General features: G+C 39.8%; 1 protein-coding gene across 4 annotated transcripts in view; it reads right to left on the bottom strand.

Moving 5' to 3' along the window:
* The window catches only part of cdh19 (cadherin 19, type 2), a 43,286-nt gene extending 31,028 nt beyond the window's left edge, over positions 1–12,258 (bottom strand). For 3 of the 4 annotated variants that reach the window (XM_067378037.1, XM_067378039.1, XM_067378040.1), the window contains exons 1-4: positions 12,127–12,258; positions 7,010–7,347; positions 6,319–6,613; positions 4,900–5,019 (exon numbers count right to left, since the gene is read on the bottom strand). In XM_067378037.1, coding sequence (XP_067234138.1) covers positions 4,900–5,019; positions 6,319–6,613; positions 7,010–7,216 — 622 coding nt within the window. In that variant the 5' untranslated portion in view covers positions 7,217–7,347; positions 12,127–12,258. The remainder of the gene's footprint in view (positions 1–4,899; positions 5,020–6,318; positions 6,614–7,009; positions 7,348–12,126) is intronic. The other variant, XM_067378038.1, reaches the window with a different exon arrangement.
* Positions 12,259–13,342: the final 1,084 nt, after the last annotated feature.

Here is a 13,342-nt window from a genome sequence, read left to right as displayed (position 1 = left end):
GGTGAGCTCTTGGTTGAGACGTTCGGTCTGTCCATTAGATTCAGGGTGGTACCCAGAGGTGAGACTGATGTTAATGTTGAGCGTTTTGAAGAATGCCGCCCACACTCGGGAGGTGAATTGTGGCCCCCTGTCGGAGATGATGTCCTCCGGGAGACCGTACAGACGGAATACGTAGTTACATAGAACTTCGGCTGTTTCCATGGCTGTGGGGAGTTTGGGAAGTGGTATGAGACGGCATGCTTTGGAAAAGCGATCGACAACTGTGAGGATGGTGGTGTGGTTCTGTGACGGAGGCAGGTCAGTTACAAAGTCTATGGCAATATGGGACCAGGGTCGGCGAGGAATGGGTAGTGGTTGAAGTAGTCCTGCAGGTGCTTGATGGGATGATTTAGAAGTCTGACAGGCAGTACAGTTGCGTATGAATTGGGTGGTGTCTGATAACATGTTCTCCCACCAGAAGCGATTTTGTAGCAAGTTGTGTGTGGCTGTGATACCTGGATGACCGGAGCTGGGCAGATCGTGGACATGATGGAGTACTGTGTTACGCAGTGGTGCTGGAACATAAGTGCGGTCGGCTGGGCAAGTTGCTGGAGGAGGGGATTGTTCATCGGCTTGTGCAATCTCGGTCATTATGTCCCACTGGACTGGCGCTACAAGGAGAGATTCAGGAATGATAGATTCGTGCGTGATGGGTTTTCCTAAGTTTTCGGTCTGTCGTGATAAGGCGTCAGCTTTTGTGTTCTTTGACCCAGGCCTGTATGTGACTTTAAAATTGAATCGTGTGAAAAACATGGCCCACCTGTCTTGTCTTGGGTTCAGACGTTTGGCTGCACGGAGGTACTCTAAGTTCTTATGGTCGGTGAGTATAGTGAATTGATGCTGAGCCCCCTCTAGCCAGTGCCGCCATTCCTCCAACGCAGCTTTCATGGCGAGTAACTCCCGGTCTCCTACGTCATAGTTGCATTCAGCAGCAGACAGTTTACGTGAATAAAAGGCACATGGATACATCTTTTCAGGGTCACCTTGGCGCTGTGACAGGATCGCACCTATGCCTGTATTGGATGCGTCGACCTCGACAATGAAGGGAAGTTCTGGATTGGGATGGCGGAGAATGGGTGCTGTCGTGAAACGTTCTTTCAACTCACAGAATGCTTGATCGGCTGCCGGAGTCCAGCTTAAGCGGGTGGATGTGCGTTTGGTCATGGCTGTGAGAGGTGCGGCCACGCTGCTGAAGCCTCTAATGAATCGTCGATAAAAGTTAGCGAACCCCAGGAAACGTTGTAACTCCTTTAGCGTACGGGGTTTTGGCCACTCAAGCACAGCTTTCACCTTTCCGTCATCCATAGCCACTCCGTCTTGACTAATGATGTACCCCAGGAAGGACGTGGAGGTTTGATGAAATTCGCATTTCTCAGCCTTGGCATATAATTGATGCTGGATGAGGCGTTGAAGGACTGCTCTGACGTGTTGAACGTGCTCAGCGAAGGAGGTAGAGTATATCAGAATATCATCGATGTACACTATGACCCAGCGGTTCAGCATGTCCCGGAAAACATCATTGATGTACGACTGGAAGACAGCTGGACTGTTGGACAGGCCGAATGGCATCACGAGGGTCTCGTAGTGACTGGAGGTGATAGAGAATGCGGTCTTCCATTCGTCCCCCTCACGGATGCGTATGAGATTTTAAGCACAGCGGAGATCTAGTTTGGTGAAGTATGTAGCTTGTCTCAATTGTTCCAGGGCGGCAGGTACAAGAGGCAATGGATAACGGAACTTAACGGTGATATCATTCAGAGCCCGATAGTCAATGCAAGGTCTTAGTCCCCCATCTTTCTTTTTTACGAAGAAAAAACCCGCAGACGCGGGTGAGGTTGATGGCCGGATGAAGCCCTTAGCTAGCTCCTCCTCTATGTAGGCTTTCATCGAAGCTGTCTCAGGCTGTGACAAGGGGAATATTCTGCCCTTGGGGGGCGTAGCTCCAGGTAACAGGTCGATAGCGCAGTCACTGGGGCGATGTGGAGGTAATTCCGTGGCTTTTCTTTTACTGAAAGCGATGGCCAGGTCGGCATATTCAACAGGAATGTTGAGTTTTTCGAATTCACCCTCCGTGAATTCCACTGTTCGGACGGGCATGGGAATTATGGGCTGTAGACAGTGCTCATGGCAGTGATCGTCCCAGTGTAGAATTTCTCCCTCTTTCCAGGATACATGAGGATTGTGGGTGCGAAGCCAGGGTAAACCCAGAATGATGGAGTTGTTAGGTGAAGGTATGATGTAGAAGTGGATTATCTCTTGATGCAGTGCTCCGACTTGGAGTGTGAGTTCTTGAGTGATGTGAGCCACTTTGCCCCTGCCTATGGGCTTTCCGTCTAGTGCTTCCACTGTCAATGGAGAATGATATTTGGTTAGCTCGATGTGATGGGCTTGTGCAAAAGAGTCTGACATGAAATTCCCAGCGGCCCCTGAGTCCAGCAGAGCATGAGTGGAAATGACTTGATCGTCAACGATAACTTGAACGGGGATTTTCAGCGAAGTGAATGGGTAATCATAGTGAGGGGAGGAACTCACCGATCTGGAGCTTGAGGCGTTGGGGCGAATGGGGCAGTTGCTCTTGTAATGTCCAGCCTGACCACAATATAGACACAGATGTAACTGTCTCCATCACTCTCTCTCCTCGGGTTGTAATGGAGTATAACCCAGCTGCATAGGTTCTGAACTGGAACTGGCAGTCGTGATGTTTCGAGTAGTGCGGCGAGAACGGAGCAAGTTGTCAATATGGATAGCCAGCTCGATGAAGGAGCTCAGTGACTGACCCTCGTCACAGCAAGCAAGCTCAGCCTGTAATTCCAAGGAGAGACCCCGACGAAAGAGTAGTTTTAACGTATCTTCAACCCAGGTGGTTTGAGCTGCAAGTGTGCGAAACTGAAGTGCGTATTCCACAGCCGTGGATTTGCCTTGACTCAAGGAAAGCAATTGTTCTCCTGGATTCTGACCTCCCGCTGAGTGTTCGAACACCTCTCTGAATCGATGCAGGAACTCCGTAAACGTGGTGAACGCTGTGCCATCCTCTCTCCAAATGGCCGTGGCCCAGTCTAACGCTTTGCCTTTGAGCAGGGAGCAGACAAAAGAGATGCGGCTGGAGTCTGTGGGGTACAGAGAAGGCTGTTGGTTTACGTACAAAGAGCACTGTAAAAGGAACCCCTTACATTTTGCTGTCGTGCCGTCAAACTTTTCAGGGAGAGCTAATCGTGGGTTCACAGCAGGTGGGCTGGGCGATGGCGTGGTAACTGGTGTTGCGGCCTGCAGCGTGGCAGCCTCGGTGGGGGTGAGGCGTAGACTCTGTAACGTCTTCACCAGTTCTTCGGTCAACGAGTTGAGTCGTGATAGTTGATGGTGATGCATGGCTAGTTGGCTGGCCTGTACAGATAATGCAGTGGAAATCTGTGCAAGAGCTGCTGGATCACAGGGTGGCGAAGTCTTCTGTAATGAAGGGTCAGTGGAGAGTGGATCCATTTACAGTCTTTATTAAAACACAGTATAACAAACAGGGCAAAGACAATACCGTAGTCGGGGACAGGCAAGGGTCAGGGCTGGCAGCGAGAATCATGAACGGGTCACAGGCAATAGTCAAGACAGGCGGCAAGCAAACACAGAGTAAAGTCCAGGCAAGGTTCAGGGTAGGCGGCAGAGGTTCTCAGGAGATAAACAGTCCAGGTAGCAACGGGTAAACAGTCCACAGAAATAACGCTCAGAAATGATCACTAACAGCAAATCAAGACTTCGCGATGCAAGGCAGCGTGTGAAGCTCTTAAATAGTGTGTGTGATGTGGTGCAGGTGCATGTGTAATCAGTCCCAGGAATGAGGGCCTATGGGAAATGTAGTCCGAATGAGAAACAGTCAATATTCCGGTGATGGCTCCCTCCGATGGTCCAGAGGACGAGTCGAGGGAGCCTCATTCATGACAATTTTCATCACTGTACTTACTATTTTGTCTTTATTTTACATAAATGCCATTCAGTCTTAGGGTTAGGGTACACTGTAAAAAATGGCTGTGAAATTAACAGTAAAGACTGTAAAAATGCTACGGTGAAAAACAGTTAATTGGTTTACAACAAGTTTCCATACTTCATACGGTGAATAACTGTTATAGATCTAACATTACATTTAATGTAATTTTACGGTAAAATACCATTAAATTGACAGTTTTTGGAAGTGAATAATAACAGTTCATTGTATAATTTACAGTGAAAAAACGTATGAAATCGTTGAAATAACTCTGTTTCTCCTTAGTTTTTTTCTAATCAGTTATTTACATTAGGGTTAGGGTTTTATGTTACTAAATTAATGTTTATTGCATTTTTAAAATTTCATGTGTTACCATGATGGTGTTCAATTTTTGTGTGAATGACACTGTGTGCACCTTCTATACAATAGTATTGTCCTTCTCAGCTTGTGGAAAAGCTGCTTATGATGAGCTTTGATTCAGCATGTGACTCTCATCACCACTGTGTTTGGTGGATGTCAGTGTATTACAAAGGTACAAAAGATATTGGTACTTCAATAGGTTGGTAAATTAACATTATATCAGTTCATGAAATAAGTTTTTTTTACCATAAATTTAACAGAATTTTTTTTTACAGTGTGTAAAATAAACAGTAATGAACCATAATTATTACAATATAAACCTTTAAATTACACGGTTTTGAACTGTAAACTAAGTGCTGTCCGGTAAAGTTCTGGCAACCATAGCTGACGTTTTTTATTGTAAATTTTATGGGATATTTTTACAGTGTATCTAATGAAGTGATATTTTGTATCTAATGCAGTGAGATTCAGATCATTTTAAATGTGACTATTTGAAGCACAAAGGTTATTGCTGAGCAAGGGATCTGCACCTGTTTTGGGTTCCACTGAGAAGTAGGGTTCCCCCTGCAGGATTGAATAGATGAGTTTAGCGTTGTTCCCAAACATAGGGTCATCTGCATCTGTAGCTGTCACCTGGATAACTGTAGTCCCTGTAGAGTAGAGAGAAGGGGGAATCAGTGAATGCAGTATTTCATTCACACATAGTCATTGTGCTACTCTCATTGAATGTGCCTCTCATTTATGAAAAGTCCTTTAATGAGTCTGGTCTTTATGCATTTCACTGAGTTGGAGTGTAACTGTAATTTCTCCTAGTTGCCTTCTATCTTGTCTCTTCTTTGGTTAGAGAGTCAGACTTGTAACCCGAAGATCGAATCTCAGGACCGGCTGGAAATGTAGGTGGGGGAGTGCATGAACAGCATTCTCTTCCACTCTCATAGTGGAAAATTCATGTTTTTTGCCATGATTTTGAAATGAAATTTTCCACAAGAAACAAGAGTAGTAGTGATGTTAGGTGTTGGGTGTTGGGGCCCAGATCGCAGATCTATAAAATTACTGAATAGGGGATCAGGTCTGGCCTTTGTAAAGGTTGGTCAATTTCTTCAAGTCAAGTTAACTCAACTCAAGTAACCTTTATTTATATAGCGCTTTATACAATACAGGTTGTTTTAAAGCAGCTTTACAGTGATAAACAGGAAAATAATGATAAATGATGCAAATCAAATCCAATAATGCTGTAAAACAGCTCTGAAAAGATAATAGTGTCACTGTCCAGCTGAAATCAGTTCAGTGTTGATCCAGCTCAGTTCAATAACTGTGTAAAGTTCATCTGGGGACAACAGAAAAAACATCATCTAGGTCAGATTCAGTCCTCATCCGATATTGTCAGTGCATTCAAGTCAATAATATTGCTGAATATTTACTGTCCTCAACTAAGCAAGCCAGAACCCAAGTTGGCAAGAACCCAAACTTAATTGGTGACAGAAATGGAGAAAAACAAGAAACCTTGAGAGAACCCAGGCTCAGGCAGGTGGCCAGTTCTCCACTGGGTAGACGAACGAATATGACATGATTATGATTCAGGCTGCATCACAAGTCAGATTGTGGACTGATATTGAACACCCAAGTAAACTTTTTAGAGCTATCCTTTGTTAACAGGGTATTGCCATTTTGGAATAGTGAGGACTCTCCCTAAACTGCTGTAACAGCTGTTGCAAAAACAGAATTTTTCTAGAAAGTCATTGTCTGGTCTTATTCATAGAGCAAATATCAACCAAGCTTTCATGAATATTTGGTTGTAACTTAATTTTTTGACTCTCTTTTATTATCAAACTGTGTATGAACAGAAACATTTTTAGCACTGATAAGTTAATTTATTAATTTAGACCATGCAAAATCTTTTAAGTTTTCTTAATTTGTCATGAACATCTGAAATGCAGTGGTTAACGCACCTGTGGGACACATCTCTGGGATGCTGGATACGTAAGGCTCATTGATAAATTCTGGAGCATTGTCATTGATGTCCTGGACTTTAATGATAAACTCAGATTCAGGTTCAACAGGCTGTTTGGATTTGCGGTTGATGGCCTGGGCTTGCAGTATGTAGAAGGGCTTCAGTTCGCGATCCAGAGGCTGTAATGAGCTAATGTCACCTGTGTACTCATCAATGATGAAGATCTCACCAGCTCCTTCACCTGACAGGATGTACTTGATAGTAAAGTCCCCTGTATCATAATCTGATTTCAGCTGAAGAAAAATAACAGGATGTAAAAGAGATTTTGTAAGATATATCAACTATATATCAATATATAATTATATTTCAAATATATAGAATATGTCAAATTTCCTGAGAGACATGAATTTCATGTCTGTTATTCATAAGAAGGACTGTCACTGTGGTGCCCCTTAAAAAAAAAAAAAAAAAAAAAAAAAAAAAACACCCCTGAAACTTCACATTGACTACACCCACAGAGCTGAATAAGTTACATATTGCTATTGGAGACTATAATGTTTATATGCTGAAATGAGTGTTACAGTTTGATGTTGGTTTGGTTTCTTTTAAGCCATGTGACCTTTTCCCACATTTATTTAGTTTAGATGTGTGAAAGCCCTTTGTGAATTAATTTTTCACTCCAGTTATACCTGACCAATCTTCCTTGGTGTTGGATCTTCTTCTTCAACAAATATTTGGCTCCAAATCCAGCCTCGTCTCATTCTCAGATGGGACCCACGAGACACTTTACTCAAACGGATCTCATGCTGTTTTCTTGAGATTATAAGGTCACCCCCAAGCCAGCCAGGCATGATGGAGATCATGAGAAGCACATGAAGAACAGAACAGTTGTCCATTGTTGAGTAGTTCTTTGAATCAGTGTTTCATTGAATGTTAGGGCTGGATGTCAGGGTGATGATGCCAAGGGAGGAGACAGACTCAAACAGGATATGAAGCAAAACTCCATTAGAAGGAAATGCTGTCTTTTCTGTTATTAAGAAATAGGAAAGAGATTCTTAGAGTGATTCATAGGGTTGAGGTGAAGGTGAATAACATTGTTCAAAAGACTGAAGTGTTGGAGTCTAGCTGAAGCACAAATAATCCATTAGAGTGAGAATGCTGGGTAATCACAAGGCTAGGTTTAATCTGCAAGTTTTTTTTTTTTTTTTCTCATTTTCTGAGGAATATATCTCTAATTTTTTTAATCATTATACTCAGCCAAAATGTTTAATAAACAAAAATCCAAGGGGCAGATTTAAAAATTTAATTGAATGATTTCAGCCATTTTACTAACTTAAGCTAGTCCTGGTCACTAGTGATGGGACGGTTGATACCGGGGCTCCGATGCTCCGACGCAGTTTTCAAAGCACTATTGTATCACACACTGTACCGATGCTTGTATCGAATTGAAAATACCACGTGATTGATGACGTTTGAAGCTTCGAATGTCATGCAGTATCGGAAAGTCGAGATGGCTGGTTTGAAAAAAAAAAAAGGTGTTTCAGCTGATGCATTTAGGAAAATGCATTTAGTCATGTTTTATGATGTCGGTTTTATGATAGGTCTAAGAGACCCTGAACAGAATATAAGAGTTAACCAGCTATTATTTCCAAAGTATTTCAACTGGCCTACTCATGTCAGTTATGATCACATCACATCATTGTATATTTTATATTATTGATCAATATGTGAATCCATTGCAGGCTACACATGACACGAGTGGTGGTCTCATAGTCACAAATTAATTTAGATGACATTAGATCATATTAGATAGAACTGATTCAAAGACAAGGGTGATTCCGTATGTCACGGACTTCCGAAGCTATATGGTGGAGAAAACAAGTCTGACCACCAGATGTTGCTAATGCGCACTGTGTTAAAAGCTTCGAGTAATGAACCGTTTTTCGGCACATTTTGATGAAAGCCTCAAATGCGTCAGAAAGCCTCGGTTTCCCATCACTACTGGTCACTGAAGTATTTGTAGATAATATTTAGGTATATGGTCCTGTGTCTTTTCTACCATTGTATTATGTGGAGTTTCAGTTTGTATCTTCTGTTCCTGTGTTTCCCCTCGTTAGTCTTGATTGTTCCCAGCTGTGTCTATTTAGTCTTATCCGCCCTTGTGTAAATAAGCCCTTGTGTTTCCTGTATTCATTGTTAGGTGTATTTTATGTTATTTATGTATTTTATTGTTAGTTTATTAAATATTACATTGCATTTGGATCCTTGCTATTGATGGGAAGTCAAAATGCACTTTGTTAGTGTGATTTTATTTTCAACCAAACCAATACTAGTAAGATGTTATTTTTATATTGCCTTTTTATGTTTTAAATAAATTATTGTGACTGTAACATTTACCTGCCTGTTGTGTTGTTTTTTTAATTGTCAATAAATGGTTATGTTTAGGGATGTCAGGCTGTAAACCAGAGTGGAAAATAAAATTCACACTTGTGAATTCTAAAGACATTATTTTAGTAATTATTTCAGAAATATCCTTATGTAATAAAATCTGGCACATATTGAGGCAGTGTTTATCCCAAACAGTTCCAAACTGTGATGGGGCATCTATATACGATTTATTCATTGCGCCTGTCACATAAATTATTAACAAAAGATTTGGGAAGTGAACTCATCATTTGTTTTTCTTAATTTATCTTTGACAGTATTATAAAGATTTCCTAATTTGAAAAATAATAAAAGATTGTGAATGCATATAGAAAATTCGGTTGTTTAAAATACAACATTTTAACTCTGTTGAAATTAACAAGATGAAAAATAAAAATGAGTTCATTTTGCTGAACGAGATTGAACAAGAGAGTCAGTAAAATGACCTGATGTTCCCACCACTGTTACTCAGAATTTTAGGGACAACAAATAGTTCATTGTACATGAATGAAGATGAAACTATTTTGAACACAGTTCATTCAGTATGTCCTAGAGTTTTCCATCTTGTGAAAGTCAGTTTTAACTAAGTTATGATATCAGAGATCAGGAATGCTTGTGTGTTGCTATTTTATTTTAATATGGTTTATAATTCAGTATATGCCAAACCTAAACTGGAACCATATATTGCAAAGCCATGAAACAATTATACCACAATATCAACTAAAATACATAATTGCCTAACCAGCAAATTATTTCTTTCTCAAAATTCCAAGCTATTATATTTTACTTTATCTCTATGGACCCTATTTTAACGATCTAAGCGCATGGTCTAGAATCACATGATGCAAGTGCAGTTAGGATGTGTCTGAATCCACTTTTGCAAGTTTAACGACGGGAAAAATGGTTAGTGCACCCAACGCATGGTCTAAAAGGGTTGTCCCTATTCTCTTAATGAGTAATGGGTGCGTTTTGGGCGTAATGTGCAATAAACCAATCAGAGTCTCATTTCCCATTCCCGTTAAAAGCCAGTTGTGCACGCGCCATGGTGGATTCGCTATTTACATGGTGGAATTTGCAAGCAGAAAAACTGAACACTTCTCTAGCAAGGAAACGGATCTGCTTGTGCGCAAGGTTAAAGCACGTAAGCAGACCTTCTACGGGATAAGCTAGATTCCACCAAAGCATTTTTATCTTTATGCACACAATAATAATCTTCTACATTGCTATTTAAACAATGTGGCGCTGAAACTAGCAAAAAACACTTACGTCACACCTGGCATCCGATTGCACTGGGTGTATGATAGGGCCCTATGTGTTAGAATGATCAAAAAAAAAAAACAGCTGGATCTAGGCACAGCAGTATTTCTTTAATAGCCAAATCAGAATAACAACAATACTCAGGCTTCTAAGAAATCCCAAAAATCACAAACAAAACAAGCACAATACATTGACAATTACGGACCAAGAACAACTGAAAATGAGAGCTATAAATACACATGGAAACACTAGGGACTAAACGAGATAATTGACAAGACACAGGTTTAACACATGAGGCCAAATCCAAATACATGGCAACTAATGAACAGGGACAAATGAAACATGAACTAAGGGTATTTTTATCTTACAAAGATTGTTCTAAAAATGGAAAAGTTTTTCCTTTGTACAGATGACAACGTTGTCAAAATATGCATGCACATGATTTCACTGTTTTCACAAATGTGCATTTTTGTTGTTTACACAGAGACAGTAATAGTATAATTTCAAAAACTTGCACATTGAAACCCGTTTTCAAAAGTTTGCAGTCTCAGGCCACCAAAACTCTGTCGTTGTGTAAATGAACATCTAAAACGCATAAAAAGATTTCCGTTTTTAGTTGAAAATAGTGTTGTGTATACGGCCCCTGATGCCAGTTTCACATTGCAAGTGTGAGTGGCACGTGAGCAGCGCATGAGCACAAATACAACATGAAACGCGTGAGTATTCACACTGGTAGCCTTTGTACAGTGTCACAGCAGCGGCTCCAATCTACATATAAAGTGAAAATTTCTTTACAAGGACAGCTTTAAATTTGTTTTTATAAGTTGGTCATTTATAAACTTGATAGTCTTGAAAGTTTGTTAACATGGGGAGGCGTACAACATTCTCATGTAAACGTAAATAAAAAAACGAACAATCAAGAAGCCTTGTGTCACATTGCTGCACATGAATGAGGTACGCTTTGTGTTTACATCATCTGCTGCGTGAACATGTTTACAAGACAGCAAACTTGGTGAAAAAAAGACTCGTGTTTGATTTGGGTATTGCTCTGTAATAACTAATAACTAGTTTATATATCATATTTTCTGGCTAGTTTACTTGTGTTTTTTTTTTTTTTTTTTATAATGCACCACACTTTCACCCACACTGAATAATTAAAAACAAGTTAAATGAGTAAATGAGTAAATATTTTGATTCTTAATTTTTTTTCTGACATAGACACAAACTTATCCTGTGCATTTTGAGCACTTTTTGTGTGAAATCATATTTATTTTGTCCATCAAAATTGTACTTTCACTTTAATTGAGTGTTAGCAGCGCAGCAAAAATAGACCCCGGCACTGCAGGTTCTGCTCTGCTCCTGCTACGCGTTGCTGCGCAGCCTCTGTGTATGGTGTGAATGCTCTAATCTGATAACATGGGCGGCACTGGAAAAAAATATGCACTGCTTACGCTCTGCTGACACATGCGGTGTGAAATCAGACAAAATTCACAAACACCAAATTCACATATGTGAAAGGGTGTGTTTAACAGAGTATGTTTTTGTGTTTAGCATTTTAATTGTGTAATTATTACTGGACAACTTTTTGTAGTAAAGCTTTTTTGACTTTGACTTTGTCCCATCCTACAGTCAAATCTTTAGTACACTTTAATTGGCCATTAGGGGAATCATGTTGTGATGTATTGTTTACCGTCATGCATGATGGGTAATGACACGCTGTGTTGAAGTGTATCTATGAAAAAACTAAACATCACATAAAAAGACATTACGTATGTGAAGACTTTTTTTGTTAAAGGTAATAGAAGCAAAAGTTAAAATGTTGTGCATACGTATGCTATAACTAACGAATGGAATCATTGTTTTTTTAAGCTTGTTCTAACTCTGTTTAGAGAATGGTTAGTGTTTATTTACTTGACTATCACTGACAAGCTAACTTTTAAAAATAATCTGTTATTGAGGTTAGAGTCATATGATCAGTTCAGATGTTTGTTAGTATGTAATGGTGATGTTTTGGTGCAAAGTATAGACATAAGCAAAATAGTATTTTACGTTTTGGATACTGTTTGTAAAGTTCTTCCAAATGTTCATGAAAAATTATCAAATTTAGTAAGTTAAAACAGCTCACCTGTGTGTCTGAACAATAACAGCATTTCCTTCAAAATCACCATCAAGCTTTCCTCAGTAGTTCATTAACAAAATTTGAATCTGTTAACTGATCACAGACGGCAGTGCTAATGCTCACAGCTCTCAAAATGGTTCGTCCCTTCAATGACCACCTCCTATTTCTCCCCCATTTGTCTTTTCCCTCATACATTCTGGAGGAGAGCAAACAGTGCTTGTATTGTCCGAACACAGTGACACACACACATCATTCTTCTTCAAGCAAACAGCCTAGACCAGTGGCTACAAATCTCAAACCTCCGATTCCAACAATAAAGCATTTATAAGCTTTATCTCGCTGAAGGCCTGCACTACATTTATCTGAGTGCCAACTGTTCCCTAGACTGATAGGAAGAATGTTTCTGACATTTAAAGGCCCCATAAGCCCCTTTTTTCTTATTGACACAGGCATTATGACGCCACCTTCAAAATCATGAACAAATTTTGAAATGAAGCAGAGTGCTGGCAAACACATCAGTCCACAAAATGGATTAAAAGTGCTTGGTAAAAAGTGATATCAGTTCTGTTTACAATGTCATATTAAGTAGAGATATGACTGTTTGAGGGGCCCTAGGTGAGACCTTGAAAATGGGGGAATAAACTGTTATAACACTGAAATAATATAACCACTGATATGATAAGAATTAGTTAAGGGAATAAATGTTTACAAGTCTTTCATCTGAAGTCCGAGTCAAGTCCAAGTCAAGTCTTTTTCACGAGTTAAAGTTGAGTCTTAAATCATTTCATGCCTTAATAAAAATGCATGCTCTCTGTGATACGTTAAAATATGTGCTTTAAGTAATAAATGCATTAACATCTTTTTTCTATCTCTCTCTCATGGGCACACATTAAGAGAAAAGCTGCATATACTACAAAAAGATGGATAATAGTGCTAGCCCATAGGAAAGAAAAATCAAAAGTGAGATCTCTTTGACATCTTAAATTAAATTCAATTCACATTTATTTTTATAGCACTTTTCACAATACATATCGTTTCAAAGCAGTTTTAAAAAGACTGCATGTTAACATTACAATTTGAGTGATCTTTTATCAGAGATGGCTGTCCAATTTTTGTAATTTCAGTAATGTACATACAGTATACAAATCACGCAGTTGGCTAACAATGTATTAATTTAAGCAATGTATTAATTTAAGGTAGAAACAATGAGCTCACAGAAGTA

This window comes from Chanodichthys erythropterus, chromosome 23, assembly GCF_024489055.1.
Source record: "Chanodichthys erythropterus isolate Z2021 chromosome 23, ASM2448905v1, whole genome shotgun sequence".
NCBI classification, from domain to species: domain Eukaryota; kingdom Metazoa; phylum Chordata; class Actinopteri; order Cypriniformes; family Xenocyprididae; genus Chanodichthys; species Chanodichthys erythropterus.
Note: the sequence above shows the minus strand (reverse complement) of the source record. Positions and strands in the feature narration are given on the sequence as shown.